The sequence below is a fragment of the Leptonotus elevatus genome, chromosome 1 (genome assembly GCF_054856555.1).
Source record: "Leptonotus elevatus isolate MCC_2025b chromosome 1, RoL_Lele_1.0, whole genome shotgun sequence".
NCBI classification, from domain to species: Eukaryota; Metazoa; Chordata; class Actinopteri; order Syngnathiformes; family Syngnathidae; genus Leptonotus; species Leptonotus elevatus.
The window spans coordinates 8,642,501-8,662,620 of record NC_141239.1 but is presented as its reverse complement, the minus strand read 5'-3'; the positions used below and the strand labels follow the sequence as shown (position 1 = coordinate 8,662,620).

General features: G+C 38.1%; 1 protein-coding gene and 2 long non-coding RNA genes across 4 annotated transcripts in view; 1 reads left to right on the top strand and 2 right to left on the bottom strand.

The window, feature by feature from the left end:
- Positions 1–9,786: 9,786 nt before the first annotated feature.
- On the bottom strand, positions 9,787–11,039 carry LOC147180598 (uncharacterized). Its single transcript, XR_015096568.1, has 3 exons — positions 10,833–11,039; positions 10,640–10,756; positions 9,787–10,491 (listed from the first exon to the last, which is right to left on the bottom strand). It is a non-coding gene; the product is annotated as an uncharacterized LOC147180598 (long non-coding RNA).
- Positions 11,040–14,371: 3,332 nt separating this feature from the next.
- The window catches only part of LOC147180595 (uncharacterized), a 27,240-nt gene continuing 21,491 nt past the window's right edge, over positions 14,372–20,120 (bottom strand). For both annotated transcript variants that reach the window (XR_015097223.1, XR_015097225.1), the window contains 3 exons: positions 15,479–15,536; positions 15,290–15,406; positions 14,372–15,086 (listed from right to left, as the gene is read on the bottom strand). This is a non-coding gene — a long non-coding RNA (uncharacterized LOC147180595). The remainder of the gene's footprint in view (positions 15,087–15,289; positions 15,407–15,478; positions 15,537–20,120) is intronic.
- LOC147180597 (uncharacterized) overlaps positions 19,418–20,120 on the top strand; it is an 822-nt gene continuing 119 nt past the window's right edge. Inside the window, exons 1-4 of the mRNA XM_086077130.1 lie at positions 19,418–19,495; positions 19,600–19,657; positions 19,728–19,844; positions 19,993–20,120. The exon at positions 19,993–20,120 is cut by the window's right edge and continues 119 nt beyond it. Coding sequence (XP_085933256.1) covers positions 19,418–19,495; positions 19,600–19,657; positions 19,728–19,844; positions 19,993–20,087 — 348 coding nt within the window. The 3' untranslated portion in view covers positions 20,088–20,120. The remainder of the gene's footprint in view (positions 19,496–19,599; positions 19,658–19,727; positions 19,845–19,992) is intronic.

The window sequence follows — 20,120 nt, the reverse complement described above, 5'->3', positions numbered from 1 at the left end:
TGTACCCGGCCTAACTTTAAAAGCCTTACCATGGTTTACAACCCTAATTTGAAACACTAACCCAGTCTTGAAACTGTCATTTGAAGCACTAATCCTTAACTAACCCTTTTTCAGAATCATAATCTTGCTTTGAAACGCCAAACTGAAGTTCAAAACTACTTTGAAGCCCTCATCCTGGTTTGACACCCTTTTGAAAATCACAGCCCTATCTTGAAAATCTAACTTGGAACCCTAATGAAAATTAGAAACCCTAACATTTATTTAAAAACTTAAGCGTGTCTTGAAACCCCAACCCTGTCTAAAGCGATATTCTCAAATTCGAACATTGGCTTGATTTCACCAGTAAAAAAAATAATTAAGTTGAGGTTGGAAGTTTTATAGTGTAACCTTGTAGGCAAAGATTATCATCAACAGGAACAATAATTTATAAAACTCAATTGCATTCTTCAAAACATTGCGGTCTGGTCCATTAAATCACCATCCCATCATGTTTAACTCCAACAACAACACCTTTTTTTTCTTTTTAATGCATTGCAAGCCAACTAAAGGACATGAAGGGTTGAGGTCTCTTGCCGCTTTGGCGCACCTGTCGGAGAAAGTAAAACAAGACGTCAGATATGCTTCTTCTTCCTGGAGCTTTTGTCTGGTTTGTCTTGAGATTCGGGACTTGTATCTGTTGCATCCTGAAGCTAAATAAACGTAATAAATGTTTGGGAACTGAGGACACAATTTGTTGAAGTTTTGAAGGTGGAATTCTTTTTTTTCTTTTTCTTATTTAGTTTGAATTAGTCTTTAGAGCTTATAATCGTTTTTATTTAGTTGAAAATGCTTTGTTTTAGTTTAATTTGTATTAGTTTTAGTATTATTAGTTTTTGGTTTTGTTTTAAAGGAAAGTAAACTGCAAATCTCAAACTACTGTTTGACCTTCCTTCTTCTGTACGGATGTACAGCGACATAAAAAAAATAATAATAATTTACAATGTACCCTGAAAGCTCATGTATGATATAAATTGACAGCGAAAACGAAAATTTTTGCTATAATGATTTATTATTATCATTTGTTAGATTTTGTTAAACGTCTTTTCAATTTTAGTTATAGTTATTTTGTTTGTTTAGGTTAACTCTAATTAATAATAACCTTGGTGTTGGCCTGAGTTGTAATTTTGGTTTAGTTCAATCCATTAATTAACAACCAGCCAACTCTAACAAAACCCTAGCAAAAAAAAAAAAAAAAAAAAAAGCCTAACAAAGCACTGATGTCCAAATGTAAATTAAGCTTTTATTTTTAATTTGGCTTGACCTCCATTTTATTTTGTGCCTGAAAACATAAACATGTGACACTACATCTTGTATTAGTTTAAGTTTTGTTTTAATATATGTTTTAATATATGGAGTATTGTGCAATAAAGAAACTGCCATTGACGACTATAGACGTCATAAATTAATTTTAACTATTTCCCACTTTCGTTAACAAGAGTATGGAAACCTAGATTTTTTTTGTACATTTAGAGCAGATAGAAAATTTGTGATTAATCGTGAGTTAATTAGTGAAGTAATGCGATTAATTACGATTTTAAAAAAAATTGCCTGTCGCCACAAATTTTTAAAATCTTTTTTTTATAAATAAATAAAAAAATAAAAAATAAAATATATATATATATATTTTTTTTTATTTAAAGAAAAGATTATCAATAAATAATATATGTAAAAAATTAGCGTAATTAATCGCATGACATCACTAGTTACCTCACGATTAATCACAAATTTTATATCTGTTCTAATGCAATAAAAACATTCTAGGTTTTCATACTCTCGTTAACAAAAGTGGGAAAAATGTTCAACTAATAGAATTTGTTCAAATTAATTTTGGGCCGGTGGGATGCCTGGCGGGCGTGCCGTGCCCCGTTCTGCTGCGTTGGGCTTGGGGCGCGGGCCGTGTTGGGGTGGGGGCGCTCCTGGGTTTGCTCTCCGGCCGGTGGCCCCTGCGGGCCCTGAGGGGTTGTGCTTGCTCTGTCCTGGCCGGGGTCCACGGCTCCCTTCTTTGGTAGAGATTGTCATGCATGCCAGATCCACCACACCAGCATCTATCGAAATTCAAATACAATCTGCTTCTTCCTCTGGTCGTTGAATCGGTGGAGGATGATGTCTGTGGATCTCACTCTGCTTCATCTATCCTCTCCTTTCCTCAGTCTTTCCTTTGGTCTCTTGGGGTCTGTCTAATTTGTTGGAATTTAGATGCTTCTGGGGTTGGTGAAAGATTCTGGTTGGTAACCCGGTGGGAAGTAGGTGATGTCTGGTCGGTGCTGGATTTCACTTTCTTTTCTTTTCTTTGATCCTTCCTCGGGTCTCTTGACAACCTCGCTCTAGCTGGATTCTGAAGTATTCGGTTTAGGTGAACGGTATGGAATTTTTAATAGATTTTAGGTCAATAGAGTACACACTCGCACACACACACATGCACATACTCACGCACATACAAAAAAAAAGAAAAAGAGAAAAAAAAAGAGAGAGCAATGATGATGACATGTCGAATCGGTAAGATTACCGAATGAACAATACTGAGCTCTCTCTAGAAAAAGAAAAAATTAATACACTACAAAGACAGGACATTTAAAGTTCATTTTTTTTCTAACTTTATTGCAATCTACAAACACAGAACAAGGGGCATTGTTACAAAATGTCAAAAAGAAAAGGATCCCACAAATATTTTAAATTAAATCAGTCATTCAAAAAAAAAAATCAAAAGCATGGGCATTTTTCTGATCCATAAACCTTAAAGATTTTGCAAAGAGGACAGATCTCATTCTTCCAGTGAGCCATATTAGGATTTTTTTTTTTTACGACATTTGTGAATAAACTGCTTTCCCATTACAAGAAGAACATTGACACCAAAGTCAATTTTCCTATTGTTAATGTTCATGCCAAAATGTATCTCTTTTATTGATAGCACAGCAAATTGAATACTCTTGTGTTGCAACCAATCTTGAAAATCCTTCCAAAACCTCTGAATTATATTACAAGAAAAAAAAAGATGTTCCAAGTCTTTGTTTTCAATTCTACAAAACACACACATCCCCGTTTCCATTTTGAATTTATGTTTTAGATATTCTTTAGTTGGGTAAATTTTGTTAAAAATTTTAAATTTGATTTCCTTCATCTTGAATGGGATAGGAAAAGATAGATAATTACATCTGACCTTCTTAATTTCTTCTTTTTTAAAACCTTTCAGAATATAGTTCCTTTTTACAGGGATCGGGCAACTACATTTTTGTAGATATCATCTTAAAGATGTGTTATTGCAATTAGGATTACAAAAATGAATCCCTTCTATCCAGCGATTTTTCTAATTAGGGATAGTGTTTGAATAAGATATATCTTGTTGAGCCATAGTCAGTAGAGATGATGGCATAGTTTTCACAATTTGATTGTATTTCTTCTCAGTACACTGGATCTAAAATTTCTCACAAAAAAACATCATATTGTAAATTACTTCCTTGGTCATTTAATAGATGGGCAGCTGTCTTTGCACACACAAAAAATGATCTGATATTAATAGTTATATTATATAGAGTACTTGCTGGTGGAAGTCAGAAAGCTTCACCGGTAATTTATTCAACTCAAAATCAAATTTTAAGAGAAAGTGAATTCCTCCCAATTCATCAAAAATCAAGTTGGGTATGTAATGCCAAATAGAGCAACAATTTCAGCCATTTAAGTTTGAATATACCATTCATAGAATCAAAATCTGGCGTTTCCTCCTCCATCTTCCTCATTTTTGATCATGTTAGTTTTTGGCTATATAATGACGTTTATTTTTCCAAATGAAATGGAAGTTTATGGGATCAATTATTTTAATCAATTTGTGTGGTACGGAAAGGGAATACGCTGGGTATATTCATCTTGAAAGACTATCCATCTTGGTGAACAATATTCTCCCCAAAAATGAAAACATCGATTCAAAACAAGTTTGCAGTTGTTGATATTAACACAAATATTCATCTATTCAGAAATCTTTTTGTCTTTTGTTATAGTAATCCCCAAGTATTTTATTTCCGTCTTAACTTTTACGTTATATAATAATTGCAGAGGCTGTTCTTTCAGGGCAAATCGTTCACATTTATTTAAATTACCAATCATATGCAGAGCTATGAATGAAGTGAATGAGTTAATGGGTTATTAAGCTTTAAATTCCCTGATAGTATTTGATACATTTTCTAACATTGCTCTATTTTGCTTATCATTGTTGTATCCATACACATTTGTTATTATGAGAAACACACCTTCTACTTTTGTCACGGCTGTCAACCAGTGTCCCTCTGCATCAGTCCGGTGGGTTCGAATTTCTCCCGGAAAGTTATCGAAGCACGCGGCCACTCCTCCCGATCTCGTTGAACAGAATCTTGTCTCCCCATCGATTTGCCCAAAAAGTCACATCCGTGTCTGAAGGATGAGTCTCTTGCAAAAAACAAACAGTCCAGCACTTTCTTTCTTTTGAGTTACTTCGAACTCCTCAGCATTCAATTGAACGGTCTTTGTCAAATTAGCAATCATAGTCGCGTTCTGTCTTGTTCTGTTCTCGAATATCGTCAAGCTGTGTTTCCATTCCAGTCACACGCTTAGTCGGCTCCATTATTGCATTAAAAATGGCATTTGTGAAACTTGACCGTTTCATTTGGCTTAGCTTTCTTATCCGTCGGTGTCTTACTTGGATTTGAAGCAGCGGAGTTGCGTTTTGTCTCAGAAGCCACCTCCATTGCACAGTAGTTGTGTTCACCACACTTCAATGATTTCTGTGGTGTTTTCAAAGTCGGTAGCACCGGAGGCTTCTTTGTTGCCGATTTAGCACTTGCATTAATGTTCATCTTGAATTTCAGGTGAAGTATAACAAGTTTTGATACGAAAAGTTACGGCCCAAAACCGGTGCTACTCACGGCGTAACTTACTCGTCCGCCATCTTGGTGCTTCCTGGTGCGGTGCGCGTTTTGAAATCGTTCCACTCTGGAGCCCGCTTTCAAAAGTAATCGGTTTCAAGCTCCGAAACCGCGCCGTCATGTGGACGAACGGCTCAAACGGTAAGAAACTTGTGAGGATACATTGAAACTGCCTTTCGTGTGGGCGGGGCCTAGAACGTAGAAAAGTACGTCTACATAGCTTACCTTGTTTACTGGGACGTTTTGGTTTGTGCTGTTCAATGATACCAATTTGTTATTAGTCACTTTTTTATAGCCACTATTTTGATGTTTACACATTTACTCATTTGAAAGATGTGCCGCCCTTTGTCCTCAAGTATCTTGTCAAATATTTAATTTGACGTCCATCCTGATAATTATTATTAATAAGCTCAACACTTCAAAAGTAGCTCCTTGTGTGTTCTTGCCACACCTTACCTGTCTGAGCTCAACCCCTACGAGGACTAATATTATATTAACATGACGGGTTTAATGTCTCCTGTAGATGGGTGATTAAATTGATCATTTGGATCCTTGAGCTGCACTGGCATTAACTCTTTTGGTGCCGCCTGAAGGTGAATGAATGGCTTGCTGGCTGAGTACAGTGGTACCTCGGAGTTTGAATATAATTCGTTCCTGTGAAGTGTTAAAAGTCAGAATTGTTCAACCTCCGAAACATTTTTTCCCATAGGAAATAATGTGAATGCAATTAATCCGTTCCCAAGCTCCAAAAACAGAAAATTCCTATTTTAATTTATATTTGTTCTTTTTGTTTTTTTACATTTACACCCTGTACAGTATTTAAACAATAAAAAATGCCTTACCTTATTTGTTGTGGTGTGATGGCATCAGTGGATGATAAATGCTATTTTAATGCTTGCTTTACATTGAGATGTCGCTGTGGGGAGATGTTTCGAACGTTCCAAAAGATCGATTATTTTTGTGAATTAATCGTTTCAAATGATGAGTTTCAATGCACCTCAGATACATTTTCCTTTGAAGTCATTAATTGCTCAAATGTAAAAAATTGTAAAAATTATGTCTGCCATAAAAGTACGTTTGAAAAATGTATTTGTAGTCTGTTGAAGAGCTTTAAAAAAAAAAAAAACACCAACAAGGTGTGCAGGTATCCATAGCAACCAATTAGTGCCTCACCAAAACTCACACACACAACACAACACGCATGTAAATTGGCTACAACACAGATTGTTTGTCTCAGATTGTCAGAGTTTATCCAATTTGCTACAGTTTAGTTTTGTCAAAAATGAATTGATTATCAAATGAATCGACAACTATTTTAATAATCAAGTACAAGGAGTCCTCGAGTTACGGACGAGTTCAGTTCGATGTAACCCGAATTTCGATTTAAGTCGGATTTCACCGTTTAAGTCGATATTAACACCAAAATACTTTGTACAGTAATTTAAAAAACACACACACATTTGCGTGAGGTGGAAGAGGCTGGAACCAATATTTCGTGTGTTTAATTTAATTAAATAGAATTTTTTAATTTAAAGTTGTCCAAATTCTCTGATTTCATCATATTGAAAAAAATTGTTTCACTGATTTATGTAGTCCTTCATGAAAGAAGGCTGATTATCTTCTGTGTTTAATGAAAATAAAACATTTGCAAACATCTGTTTTTACTTTGGAAAACAGTAACCAAACCGGTAACATAGTACAACATCAATCCCCCTTTTTTTTAATCACTATATGAACACGACTTACGAAATAAACACCAATCACCGATTAATAAACAGTAATCAGAGGGATTTTTTTTTTTGTAATACGCTTTAATGCAAAATTAAAATGAATATGATTAGTTGATTAATCGATTGAATACTCAATTGATTAATCAATTCTAAAAATATTTGATAGTGACAGCACTATTAAAGTTACTGTAAACATGTACAATTACCTTTCAAATGTCTTGAATACTGCTTGGGGGAAGAAAAAAATGGATATAACACAAATTTCTTAGAAAGAAGGAGAGTGAGAGAGAGAGAGAGACAGACAGAGAGCGAGAGATAGACAGAGTGAGAGAGAGCGCTTATACACCCCCGCTCGACAGAGAGAGAGAGGGAGAGAGAGAGAAGGAGAAAGAGCGAGAGAGAGAAGAGCGCGTGCACGCCCGCGTGAGTGTAACCGTTGCTACTGTTAACATTATTAACATTGTTTTACTGTTTCAATTTATATTTTAACATTTTTTTATTTTAGTTAGAGCTGTGTAATAATAAGACAACAGTTACTTCATATGTTATTCAATCTATAGTCCATTGTTCTCTTCTCTGGGAAAGGAATGTCAAGTAAGGTTTCTGAGTTATCTAAATCAGGGATGTTTGGAAGTGCACGCAGAGGTCTGTCCATAAATTACCTGGTCCAGGAGGTGCCGGGACCAATTGTTTACCCACATCTGGAGTGGACTAAAGATAGGAACTGAAGTTTTATTATCTGTTTGTGTATTTCACTCTGCTGACAGGACAGGATGACACGGGGAGAGTATTTTTTTGTAAACACTGCTTTTGTATAAGTGAGGAGGAGCGGAGAGAGAGATGGACACTTTGAGATCACTTCTGATTCAGCAAGGGTCTGCAAAGTGGCTTTAGAAATTTCTAAATAATAAAGCTTGCAAGAAACCTCTTCACGAGATCTCAACTTTGAGTTTTATTTCAACACGCAAGAAAACAGAGAGATTGGTTTTCTAACACTACAAGTCGGGGAGGTGGGAACGAACAAACTGACTAGTCGAGTCCTCCACCCGTGGGCAGTTTGAAAAAGCTTCACGGACGGGAGGAGGAAATGGCGACCGGTATTCACTGGAACTTACTTTGGAGCGAAAGTTTGAGCTGATAGTCCGGCAACATGCTACGCGCTGTAGCTTCTTGCTAGCTAGCCCGCTAGCCTACAACCATAATGTGAGTTAAACTTGTGACTGGGATAAAAGTTCATTTTGCAGTTGATGTCACTAACTATCTATCTATCTCCTCTATTTGCTTGTTTCCTTTATTATCAGAGTGAATGAATAAAGATTCAAAACATAACAATAAAGTGTAAATGCTTTTAAATCCCGAATAAGAACTATGCTATCCTTTCCCAAACATACGATGTAAAGCATATTTGTGTATGAAATGCGCTATAAATTAGTGATTCAATTTTCTTTTTTACAACCGCTAGGTACGAGGGGTCTGCAACATCTAAATAAATAGTATTTATTTATTGGATACTGCACTTATACTGCACCTTTTATTTGACCTGGAACAATTTCATCCAGTTGATTAATATATTGTATCTTACAGGACAAGTATATGTGTGTGAATTCTGAACAGTGATGAGGTCATGCCGGTCCAGAGAATAAAGCTCACATATGAATTCTTTATACCATGTTGTGTATTACTGTATCTTTTTAAAATCCCGTAGACCCAGATCCAAGTTCAAATCGAGCTTTGGACAGGGTTCAACATTGACCTTAACACCTTGGGAACTGTGAACGCTGAGATGGGTGAGGCAGTTGAAAGACTTGAATGGAGATTTGGCAAAATAACACAACCTTCTAATGCCAACTAAATCTCACTAATGCTAATCTGGATGAATACCAAATATTTGTCAGATGCTGGAGGACAAGGCGCGGATACATATTTCAAGTGACATCTGAAAAATTTAAAATTAATGTGTGAACAGGATAATAAAATAAAAGCTGCTATTAAATGTAATTAAATAATTAAAACTTGAATGATAACATTGATTTTATTAAATGGCACAAAGTCGCAAATTTGCCACTTTATAAAGTAGCAAATTTGTGAGAATTTTTTTTTGCGAATGAAGTGAAGATTTTTTTTTCTCTGAATATTATCCCCGCCCTCTAAAAAAAAATTATATTACTACGTGGCCCTAATACGCCGTCGTATTTTTGCACATTGCTGTGCAGTTGTTTTTTTATTTTTTTAAACAAAAAATAATACATCAGTTTCTGGTTTATTTTTGTGTTACTTTTAGCAGGCCTGTAGTGGGGAACACAATTATTGTTGAGTTAGGTTGGTTGTAGGTTGCTGTTGTTGTTTTTGGGTGGCTTGCCCCCACCCCGTGTATTTATTTGTATATTTATTTATTTATTAGTTTGTTTGTTTGTTTGTTTATTTGTTTATTTTAAAATATATTTTTGGGTGAGGGGGGGGGGGTAAATTCCACTCCCCACAGTTGTATACAGATTTGACTCCAGTTCGGGTCCACTGTAATCAATATAGAAAACAGACCAATGCCAACATGTGTATTTTTTTATTTCTGTAATTATAAATGTTTACTCTCATATTTGAATGATTCTCATCACAATAACAGTGCGACATAAATTCAGTCACTGAACCTCACGAAAATTCCCAAATCTTAAGAAGAAGATTAATCAGATAAAAAATTACTTATCTTACATACTTTAAAATAAATAAATAAATAAATAATCAATCATTTATTGCTCCACAAAGTTAATGTACATTTTAGGGGTCGGCGTTACAGACCAATTGCGTTTTTCATCAGTACCACTGTGATGCTAGCTTTAAGATACTCACAATCTAGTGTACATGAGTTTGTATTCTTATTTTTTTGGGTGGGTCATTTACATTTATTTTTTTCTCGTAAAACGTTAAGGTACACAGTTTTCATTTTATGATATATTTCTGATACAGTTTTCAGTACAATAGTGTAATTTTCAACTGGCGCTCAAAGGCTAAAGCTAGCTAGCAGCTCATACGTGCCTTAACGTCTGGTGCAACTCCCTTAGGATAACATTAAGCATGACATGAGGTTTTGCACACAAAAAAAGAAAAAGTCTTGATATGACAATGGCAACTGCTTACAAGCATAAAACAAATAATTACAAAGTACATGTTGCCCTTATAAAAGACAACTATTTAAAAAGAAAAATGATGAAAAAAAAACCTTGTGGGCTCACTTCATGAGAAGCTGAAATATTTTATTTTTTAATATTGTCTGCTTTCTTCTTTTTAGTCATTAGTTATTCTTTGCCATCCTTTTAGTTTTTTTTAATGGCCATCTTATTTTTGTTTTATAGTTTGATTCAAAATATAACAACCAAGTCACGTTTGAGGTATCATAAAAGCAAAATTATACGTGTCAAAGAAAGTCCAAGGTTCTGCTTGACATATTTAAAAACAAAGAACATGGCGAGATCTGATATATATATATACTGAAATAGGCATACAAATAAAGGAAACCTGTCTGATATTATGTAAAGATATTGAACCGTCAGTTTAATACCCAGTTAAAAATGTAAGTAAGATTTTTTTTTTAATGATGTCAGACAATTTTTAATTCAGTTTCAAGTTCATATTACAAAACAGGAAGCTGAAAGAGTTATACAGACAATTTTGGTATGGTTATGTAAGACAGGAGATGCTTCCTGATGGAGCTTTCGCCATTGCAAGAATAAGCGATTGCCCTCAATACGGCCAAATGTTGCACAAGTCGGTGGAGCAGCACCATGGATTACGCCAAGAGCATTGAGAGGCACTCATGCATTCCTGCAGCACGACATCTGACAGAGAAAAGCAAAGAGTATAAAGATTATTACCACACTTAATATAATGAAAATAATTTAGCATTTTTGGCCACAGATTGGACCAACTAAAACAACCGTTTGCGTTCCAAGCCTCTAATGTAATGTATTACGTGGAATCACTTACGATTATATAATGTGGCAATTCCACAGAATGTTTGATCTTCTTCACACTCCTGCACAGTGGTCTCACACGGTTCCCCATCTGGTCCAGGCACGCAGTGAAAGCACTTCAAACCGTCACCTGAGGAAAGAAAGAGCAAATCAGCAACAACAACAACAACAAAAATGTCATATTCAATCAGTGGAGGCATGCTCACCGACTGCGAAGAGCAGGGCAACGCTTAAAGCCAACAATAGAACCTTTATTGTGTTTTTCTGTGAGAGAAAAATGGGGCACTTAACAGGCCACACTTCTCACAAAAGTTTCAATATAATTAAATGGTTTAACCTGCAATCGGGTAACGTTAGCTCAAAGCTACCTTGGTGACTTGTAGTTTGCGATTTCTCACAGTCAGTGATACCAGCTTGTTGTCATTCCTTCTTTTATACTTGCTCATATTTACTCATCGTGTTTACACAGTCAGACTTTTATCCAAATATGTTCTCACAATCTGCCCAAATGAAGATTATTAATGAGGTGAACACTTGAAAAGGACAACACCCTAGAAGATGGGAAGCAACTGTGTATGGGACTTTTTAAAGAAGACATGTTTTTAGGGTTGCTACCTTGGATTTGTGAAAAAAGGGACACCTGACCAACTTGGGCCCTTAACAGTCAAGCCTGAAATTATTCATACGCCTGGCAAATTTGGAAAATGTTGACATTTTAGCGTGACAACATTCCAAAACACACAGCAAAAGTGGTTAAGAAAATATTGATGTTGAATTCAGTGTGGAGGGAACTAAAGATCAGGGTGATGACGAGAAAACCTCATTGCTAAAGATGAATGTGCAAAAATATTAGCACAGTCATGCAATAAGCTGATCAGCAAATATAGGATGTGTTTTATTTGTTATAATAGCCAATAAAAGCTTTTCTATTGATTTTTTTTTTGTAGGAGAAAATTATGAATAATTTTGAACCTGCCACTTTTTGTTCAAATGTATATAAAAGCTGATAAATGTTTTTTCCCACAGACACAGAGAGACTGTAATAAAATGTATGTCCCTTTTCACAAAACAAACTGAACTAAGAGTAATGTTATTTATTCAGCTAATCACACTATAAACTACAAACAAGGCATACACAAAACAAACAAAAAACCCACACACAATAAGATACAAACACAACGTGGCAACGTGTATTGTGAGAGGAGGTCTGAAATTACCGTAATTACAGACACCATTGACATTTTTCAGATAGCACAAACGGTGCCAGAGTTACCGTAATCCAAAGTTTCTTTTTCATTTTTTATTCACTCTCACAAACATGGTCTCCCAGGCGGGGAAATTAACCCACGCCAACCTGCATCGAAGGCAAGTGATGGTTCCACTCCGCCACCTGGAGCCCACGGTAGTCCAAAGTGCACCTACGGAAAAGTGCCGGTGGCACGCTCGGTAAAGCGTTCCACAGTAGCGCAGGGGACATTTATAAAATTAGCTTTTGGCATTCTTCTTAAAAAAACGTGACAAATTGTGTCCTGCGAGAGATTTGTATCTGCCCAGGACAGCTGGTAAAAAAAAAAAAGAACAATTCTGGGAAAAACTGGACGGGTGGCAACTCTACATGTTATGGAAATGGTGAAATATGCTAATGCTAAGGCTTTGATGCACAGACTAGCATAATAACAGTGTTAGCTTCTGAAATTCACGGTGCTCCGTGAAGAAGTGTGGCGGGGTGTTTGTGTTTGGCTAGTGGCTACATGTCAACTTGTCACAAAAATGCTCTCCTCATCTTGGGCGCTCGCTTTCTTGTTGTCTGAAGATGACCTAATCAAGATCCAGCCCGCTGGTTGTCAAGCTAACAATGGCCCAACACTATGTGGAACGGGATGATGGCTAGCATACTACTTGAATGAGAAGCCTCCATCCTTAAAACAAGCCAATTGTCGTTGAATATTCTGCGATATCAAGATGGCCCCGATGACGTAGACATGGACATTACTTCATTTTGTATTTGGGATGAGTGGTTGCGCGAGTTGACCTGGCTGAGGTATTGCAGGGAGACAAAATGGATGACCTGCATAAACTTTGGTAAAATTTTAAGTTGGGTAAACAAAAATGTGAAAATTGTCTTTCTCACATTTCACAACAAAGAGACCCCCAACTTAACCAAACAGGTAAAAACAACTCAGCACATTGTTTTGGAGCCTGCTTTGCTGTTGCTAACTAACATTGTTGCCATAAATGTCAGTCATTTATATTTTAAAGTCCATCTAAAATGGCCGTTACATGACCTTTTTAATAGAGATTTTCAATAAAAAAAAATGTAGTCACCAAGACCAAGTACCAATTCCACTAGTACTTTTGACACACAAATTTCCACACAGAAAAAAATGACGGATGATTTTAAAGAAAGACCAGCATATCTTCTAAATAAAAAATAAAAAAAAACGGCATAAAATTACTCTTCTCATTGCTTTTTGCTAATCATAAAACAACCACAAAAGGGCAGCTGATACTGGTATTGTCCCGATTACGATACCTGATATCGGTACTCGACAATCCCAAATCAGATTTTTTTGTATTTAAGCTATAGATTGCTTATTATGTTTATGTTGTGCCAATATTTTCACAATAAAATCTGAAAATGAAACAATATTATTTATGTATTTAATGTCAGTGTATTTATTAGTTACAGAGTTCAAAGTTGATTTAGAGTGTGTGCCAATAACAATTCTCCTTGAACCTCTAAAATGTGAAGTTTGGGGCTACTTTTCCTAGTAAAACTAGTCCTGGAACTTTTCTGACGTAGCTTGTTCCTCCTCAAATTAATACACCCTGCCTTTTTGGTACGGAGCTCCGTCACTTATAAAAAAAATCTCCCGGTACGCTTGACAATTCATGTTTCCATCCCCAAAAGCTGTTCTAGCGAGCGCCGCGCTCATCCACGGACTTACATATAGTGTGTAAACATGTAGTATGCATGTCCAGCAACATGTACATGCGTGCGCGCGCTTACTCCAGAACTCCTATAGATCTGTGCTTCCCGAGAGAAGTGTGCTTACGTCGTTCAATGCCCCTGCTGTAAAAGTGATGCTAGCGCATAGCCCGATGCTAGCCAGCCCGAACGCGCACGTGTACAACCATAGCTCTTGAGTTAAGAAAATGAAATAAAAACACTACCATGCTGGCCTGGCTCAAAAGCTTAAAAAAGACCTCGGTCAGACTCTGAAAACAAAAACAAAACAAAAAAGAGTAAAAACATTAGCTCCACCATCACACCTGCACGTCTCCAGTTTGAGGTACAGTAGGAGTCAGCGCTATTTGCCTCCTGTATTTCCAAACGGTAGCTAAAATAATTATGAATTGACGCTTTTGATCGCAATATGTTCACTGAGAAGAATACTTTACAGTTTACTGTTACATTGTCCGGTTTGCTGCCAGGAACAAACAGCAAATTTGTCCCTGTGTAGATTGTGGCTAGTAAGCTAGCAAGCCATGCTCAAATGTAAGAGTAGTGGTGTAAATAGTAGTAAATAAAAAAAAACGTTTTTCTTTCTAGGGTGAGTACATTCCTAGGCTAACAGTTTTCTCTGCTTCCTTATCATATCATATCATATATCCTTCACACACTCAACTCATTTGAGTCAATCAGAGTCAAAAACATCAGCATGTATTTTATTTGATTCTGTTAGAAAATGAATCTTTGTTTTCCCGTGTTCATAATGTTGATTATCAAACTCAGACAATGAGATCGGTGAAATCAGGATTTATTTTCACATAAGTTTATGGACACATGAAGTCGGCCAAACATTGTTCCACCGCGTGTGTGTCTTCCTCCTATGAGCAAGTCACCAGTATCCTTTCGTGATTCTTCAAACCCCTCCCCGTCTTCTTCGTCCAATCCTCTCCTTCCCAGACAGTCACATCAATACACGTCACCAAACTTCCCTGTCCTCTCCAGATGTTGTTTTCAGAGCCGACCTAGATGTCCCCTCCCACTTTCACAATGATGTTATGTAGAGATCGGATAAGAATTGAGTTGTTTTTCAAAGCAGACCTGCTGGCCCCAGTTTAAACAAAGAGATCTAATTAACACATTCGCTCTGCTCTCAGTAATGTGAAGAGAAAACCCCCCTCTTGCTCAACTGGTTTTGTAAAGACAAAGGAATCTATTTAACACATTCGCTTCACACCCCCACATCACCTTAAATTCTCCCACAGGGACATACTGAGTAAATTAAAGCAATTTTGTCCACTTCTAAATAGTAATATTATAAATCAAACCGTTATAATTAAATTAATTAATTTCAATTCAAAGCTGAAAGTGTCATGCAGATTTGTCAGTGAACCTCCCTATTATGGTCAGATGTTGCACAAGTCGGTTGAGCAGCAGTCTGTGACAAACCCAGAACTGTATTTAAACCATGAGCACAGGCGAGGAGTCATGCACGACTGCAACCGGGGCGCTGACAGAATGGGAAAACAACATTAAGTATTATTAACACAAATCCTGCTAGCTACACGGTTAGTAAGGTGTGGACAATATAATTTGCCTCAAAATGTAGGTACAATTACCAGACATTCAACCGAAATAAGTGTTTGCCTTCTGATTGTCCACTGTATTTAATGGCTTAACAAACTGATGTTGATGCTGACGTAAAGTACTCACAATTCCCGTCTACCACAACCCCACAGACGTCCTCATCTGATGCGCACTTCTGCTCAGTGGCATCACACGCGTTCCTCCCTGGGCCGGGATCGCAGTAAAAGCACTTCAGACCTTCACCTGAGGGAAGAAAGAGGAAATCAGAAGCAAAAAAAGTCATAATGCCAACTTCAAACCTGAAAGTACACCCACTTGCTGTGAAGAGCAGCGCAACGCTGAAAGCCAATAGTAGCAACTTCATTGTGTTGTTCTGTGAGAGAGAAAAAAGTCAATTTAATTTCAATTTTATTGATTCTGTCAGTCAGTGGTACCAATTGGTTGTCATTTGTTCTTTTATAGTTGCTCATATTTACTCATCTTGGGTACACACTCATTTTATTCTTCAAATATTGTATTTTCATCCACCCCAAATGAAGCGTATTAATAAGACAAACACTTCAAAAGGACAACTTCAGATGTGTACATGACTTAGTCATTCTTAAAGGGAAAATATGGAGAGAAAAAAAAGGAAAGCTACACAATTGCTGTATATGTGATATAGCAGGTCTGTGGTATATGATGAAATTAAATTCCTGGCCTTAATTCTAAGAATTACAATAGTGTTCTGAAAATCAGAAAACATCAAGGAACTAAAACAAATATAGCACTGGAAATGTTGACCTGCCCTGAGTCCCTGGGCAAATAAAAGAAGATGAAACTCAATCAATTTCATCTTAACTCATTCACTGCCATTGACGGCTATAAACGTCAAAAATTAATTTAACTATTTCTATTAATTAAACATTTTTCCACTTTTGTTAACAATAGTATGAAAACCTATAATTGTTTTATTGTACATTTAGAACAGACGTAAAATTTGTGATTAATTGCGAGTTAACTAGTGAAGTCATGCGATTAATTACGATTAAAAACTTTAATCGCCTGACGCCCCGAATTCTGTAAAAATCTTTTGTTCTTTTTTTTTTTATTGATTCACTGCCATTGACGGCTATAAACGTAAAAAATTCATTGTAATTATTTCTATTAGTTTAACATTTTTTTTCCCACATTTAGAACAGATGTAAAATTTGTGATTAATCGTGAGTTAACTAGTAAAGTCATGCGATTAATTACAATTACAAATTTTAATCGCCTCTTGTCCCTAATTTTTAATTATCTTTTATTAAAATGAATTTATGGCAGTAAATGAGTTAATGAAGCATTTTGCCCAACAAACAAACAGCATTTTGATCCATTGAGGACACCGTACTTGTGGTGCTTGCTAAAATACAAACAAGCAATTTCCCCTAGAGGAGTCAGAAATTTATTTTTCTGGCACCTCGGGCGGGCCCCAGTATCCGGGGGGCGAGCCCTATCGCCCCGCCGGGCTAGTCCCATATGCCCGCCGGGGTCCCGGTGGGGTGGGTGGGGGTTTGGTGGACGGGTGCGCCTCCTGCCCCCGCCCGGTTGGGGGGGGGCCCCGTTGGTCGCTCCTCTTAACTCACTGCACTAGGTTTGCACAATACACTTTTATAGACATATAGGGCACATAACACACTTGGGGGGGGGGGGGGGGTAGGGTGGAAACAGTCTTCGCCCTACAACTCCCCTCCAATTTTAATGCACCACACAACTGTGTGTGTGTGTGTGTGGGGGGGGGGGTGTCGGTGGGGGGGGGGGGGTGCCATCGGTTGGGGCAGACCGAAGTATAGAGCAGTGCTGCGGTCCCCTGTCCGTGTCCCCGCCGCCCCCCCCCCCCCCCTATTTATTTTTTTAATGCACCACATACACTCACTGACATGCCTGGGAGGCGGGTGGATCGGAGCGTGGGGATATAATTTCCCTCTGCTGAGTGAGGGGGTGCTGGGGGTGTGTGGGTGTCTGGGGGCTTGGGGGCCTGGGGGGCGGCTGTGGCTGTGTTGGGGTGGATGTGGGGCGGGTCGTGGGGGCTGTGGACCGGTGGGGTGCCTGGCGGGCCTGCAGTGCCCCGTCCTGCTGCATTGGGTTCGGGGCGCGGGCCGTGTTGGGGTGGGGGGCACTCCTGCTCCTGGGTTTGCTCTCCGGCCGGTGGCCCTGGCGGGGCCCGGGGGTCGTCCTTAGGCGCTGCCGCGGCCTGGGGGGCCCTGAGGTGTTGCGCTTGCTCTGTCCTGGCAGGGGTCGCGGCTATCCTCTTTGGTGGAGATTTTTATGCATGCCAGATCCACCACACCAGCATCTATCGAAACTCAGACACAATCTGCTTCCTCCTCAGGTCATTGAATCGGTGGAGGCTGGTGTCTGTGGATCTCACTCTGCTTTGTTTGTCCTTCTTTCCTTTCCTCAGTCTCTCCTTTGGTCTCTTGAGGTCTCCCTGATTTGTTGGAATTTAGATGTTTCTGGGGTTGGTGAAGAACTCTGGTTGGTGGCCCGGTGGGTGGTGTCTGGTCGTTGCTGGATTTCACTTTCCTTTGTTTTCTTCGGTCCTTCCTCGGGTCTCCTGACGGCGGTGTTTCTGTTTAGGTGAATGGTATGGGATTTTTTTTAACGAATACACACACACTCGCACGCACACACGCACATACAAAAAAAAAAAAAAAAAGAGCAATGATGATGACATTACCGAATGAACAATACTGAGCTCTTTAAAAAAAAAAAAAAACGACATACGAAATGAGTCTTCTTATATGATGGTTGAGTCTATCGCTCCCCCAAAGGACGAAGATCCCGCTGGAATTTTTCTCTGAAATGTTTATCTGCTTGTGTCGGACTCTTTTGAGTCCGAATTGGGGATTATTGAGGGTCTTCTGCCCAGATTTAGTTATAACTGTTTTAATTTTCTCAGTAGAGCTTGGTGAGTGTTTGAATTATGTCTCCAGGTGACGTCATGTCTGAAGGGCCTCCTCTATTTCCACAACAATGAGCCATTTGTCTGGGGTTGAAGTCAATGTGTTAGTAAGATTTCTTTGTAAGTCTTATCTTATGCTAGGTGACGTCAGGTCTGAGACCTACTATATTTCCACATCAAAAGGACATCTGTCAATGTGTATTGAATGATGTCTGTCTTGGCTGGGGGGAAGGGGGGGGGGGGTGGAGGCTTCGGGAAAAGGGGGTGTTGTAATAATGCCTTTCAAGATAGTATAAGAATGCTGTGAGTCCGCTGTAACGACACACACACGAAGAGAGACTTTTCTTCAACACTATTAACATTCATATCAAGTTAAATCTAGGTCTGGTCTGTATTGTGTTCCCCATTGGAGAGTTTGAAAGTTTTCAGTTGTCTTTCATAGCAGTAACTGTGATGCAAAAATATTTGCGTGCATTTTATTGATTGAAAGCTGAAAGTGTGCACATGATTTCATCATTAAACCAAGATGGTGATTCCACCTTTAGGTGTCATTTGGAGTTGGATAGAGTCAGAGAAAGAAAATTGCGAGAATCAACAAGGGCCCTAAACGTTACTGGGGCTCCATATTGTGTGGTATTTAGCTGTTACAAAGGTTGGAGTGACAGCAATGTATATTGTGATTGGAAAAATTATGTTTTTTACAGTCGTTAAGACTCATGCACTTCCGCTGCTGGTGGCCTGAAAGAGAAAGGAAAAGATCATTAATAACACAGAATCAGAAGTCGAACACAATATCCCTTTGGATTTTTTGTTTAACTCTTGCCAGCACGGTGCAAAAAAATCAATAGAAAAGCCTTTATTGGCTATTATAACAAATAAAACACATCCTATATTTGCTGATCAGCTTATTGCATGACTGTGCTAATATTTTTGCACATTCATCTTTAGCAATGAGGTATTTTCGTCATCACCCTGATCTTTAGTTCCCTCCACACTGAATTCAACATCAATATTTTCTTAACCACTTGTGCTGTGTGTTTTGGAATGTTGTCACGCTAAAATGTCAACATTTTCCAAATTTGCCAGGCGTATGAATAATTTCAGGCTTGACTGTTAAGTGCCCAAGTTGGTCAGGTGTCCCTTTTTTCACAAATCCAAGGTAGCAACCCTAAAAACATGTCTTCTTTAAAAAGTCCCATACACAGTTGCTTCCCATCTTCTAGGGTGTTGTCCTTTTCAAGTGTTCACCTCATTAATAATCTTCATTTGGGCAGATTGTGAGAACATATTTGGATAAAAGTCTGACTGTGTAAACACGATGAGTAAATATGAGCAAGTATAAAAGAAGGAATGACAACAAGCTGGTATCACTGACTGTGAGAAATCGCAAACTACAAGTCACCAAGGTAGCTTTGAGCTAACGTTACCCGATTGCAGGTTAAACCATTTAATTATATTGAAACTTTTGTGAGAAGTGTGGCCTGTTAAGTGCCCCATTTTTCTCTCACAGAAAAACACAATGAAGGTTCTATTGTTGGCTTTAAGCGTTGCCCTGCTCTTCGCAGTCGGTGAGCATGCCTCCACTGATTGAATATGACATTTTTGTTGTTGTTGCTGATTTGCTCTTTCTTTCCTCAGGTGACGGTTTGAAGTGCTTTCACTGCATGCCTGGACCAGATGGGGAACCGTGTGAGACCACTGTGCAGGAGTGTGAAGGAGATCAAAGATTCTGTGGAATTACCACATTCAAGAATGGTAAGTGATTCCACATAATACATTACATTAGAAGCTTGGAACGCAAACGGTTGTTTTAGTTGGTCCAATCTGTGGCCAAAAATGCTAAATTATTTTCATTATACTAAGTGTGGTAATAATCTTTATACTCTTTGCTTTTCTCTGTCAGATTTCGTGCTGCAGGAATGCATGAGTACCTCTCAATGCTTACGGTTTAATACAGATTGCTGTTTCACCGACTTGTGCAACAATGTGCCGTATTGAGGGCAATCGCTTATTCTTGCAATGGCGAAAGCT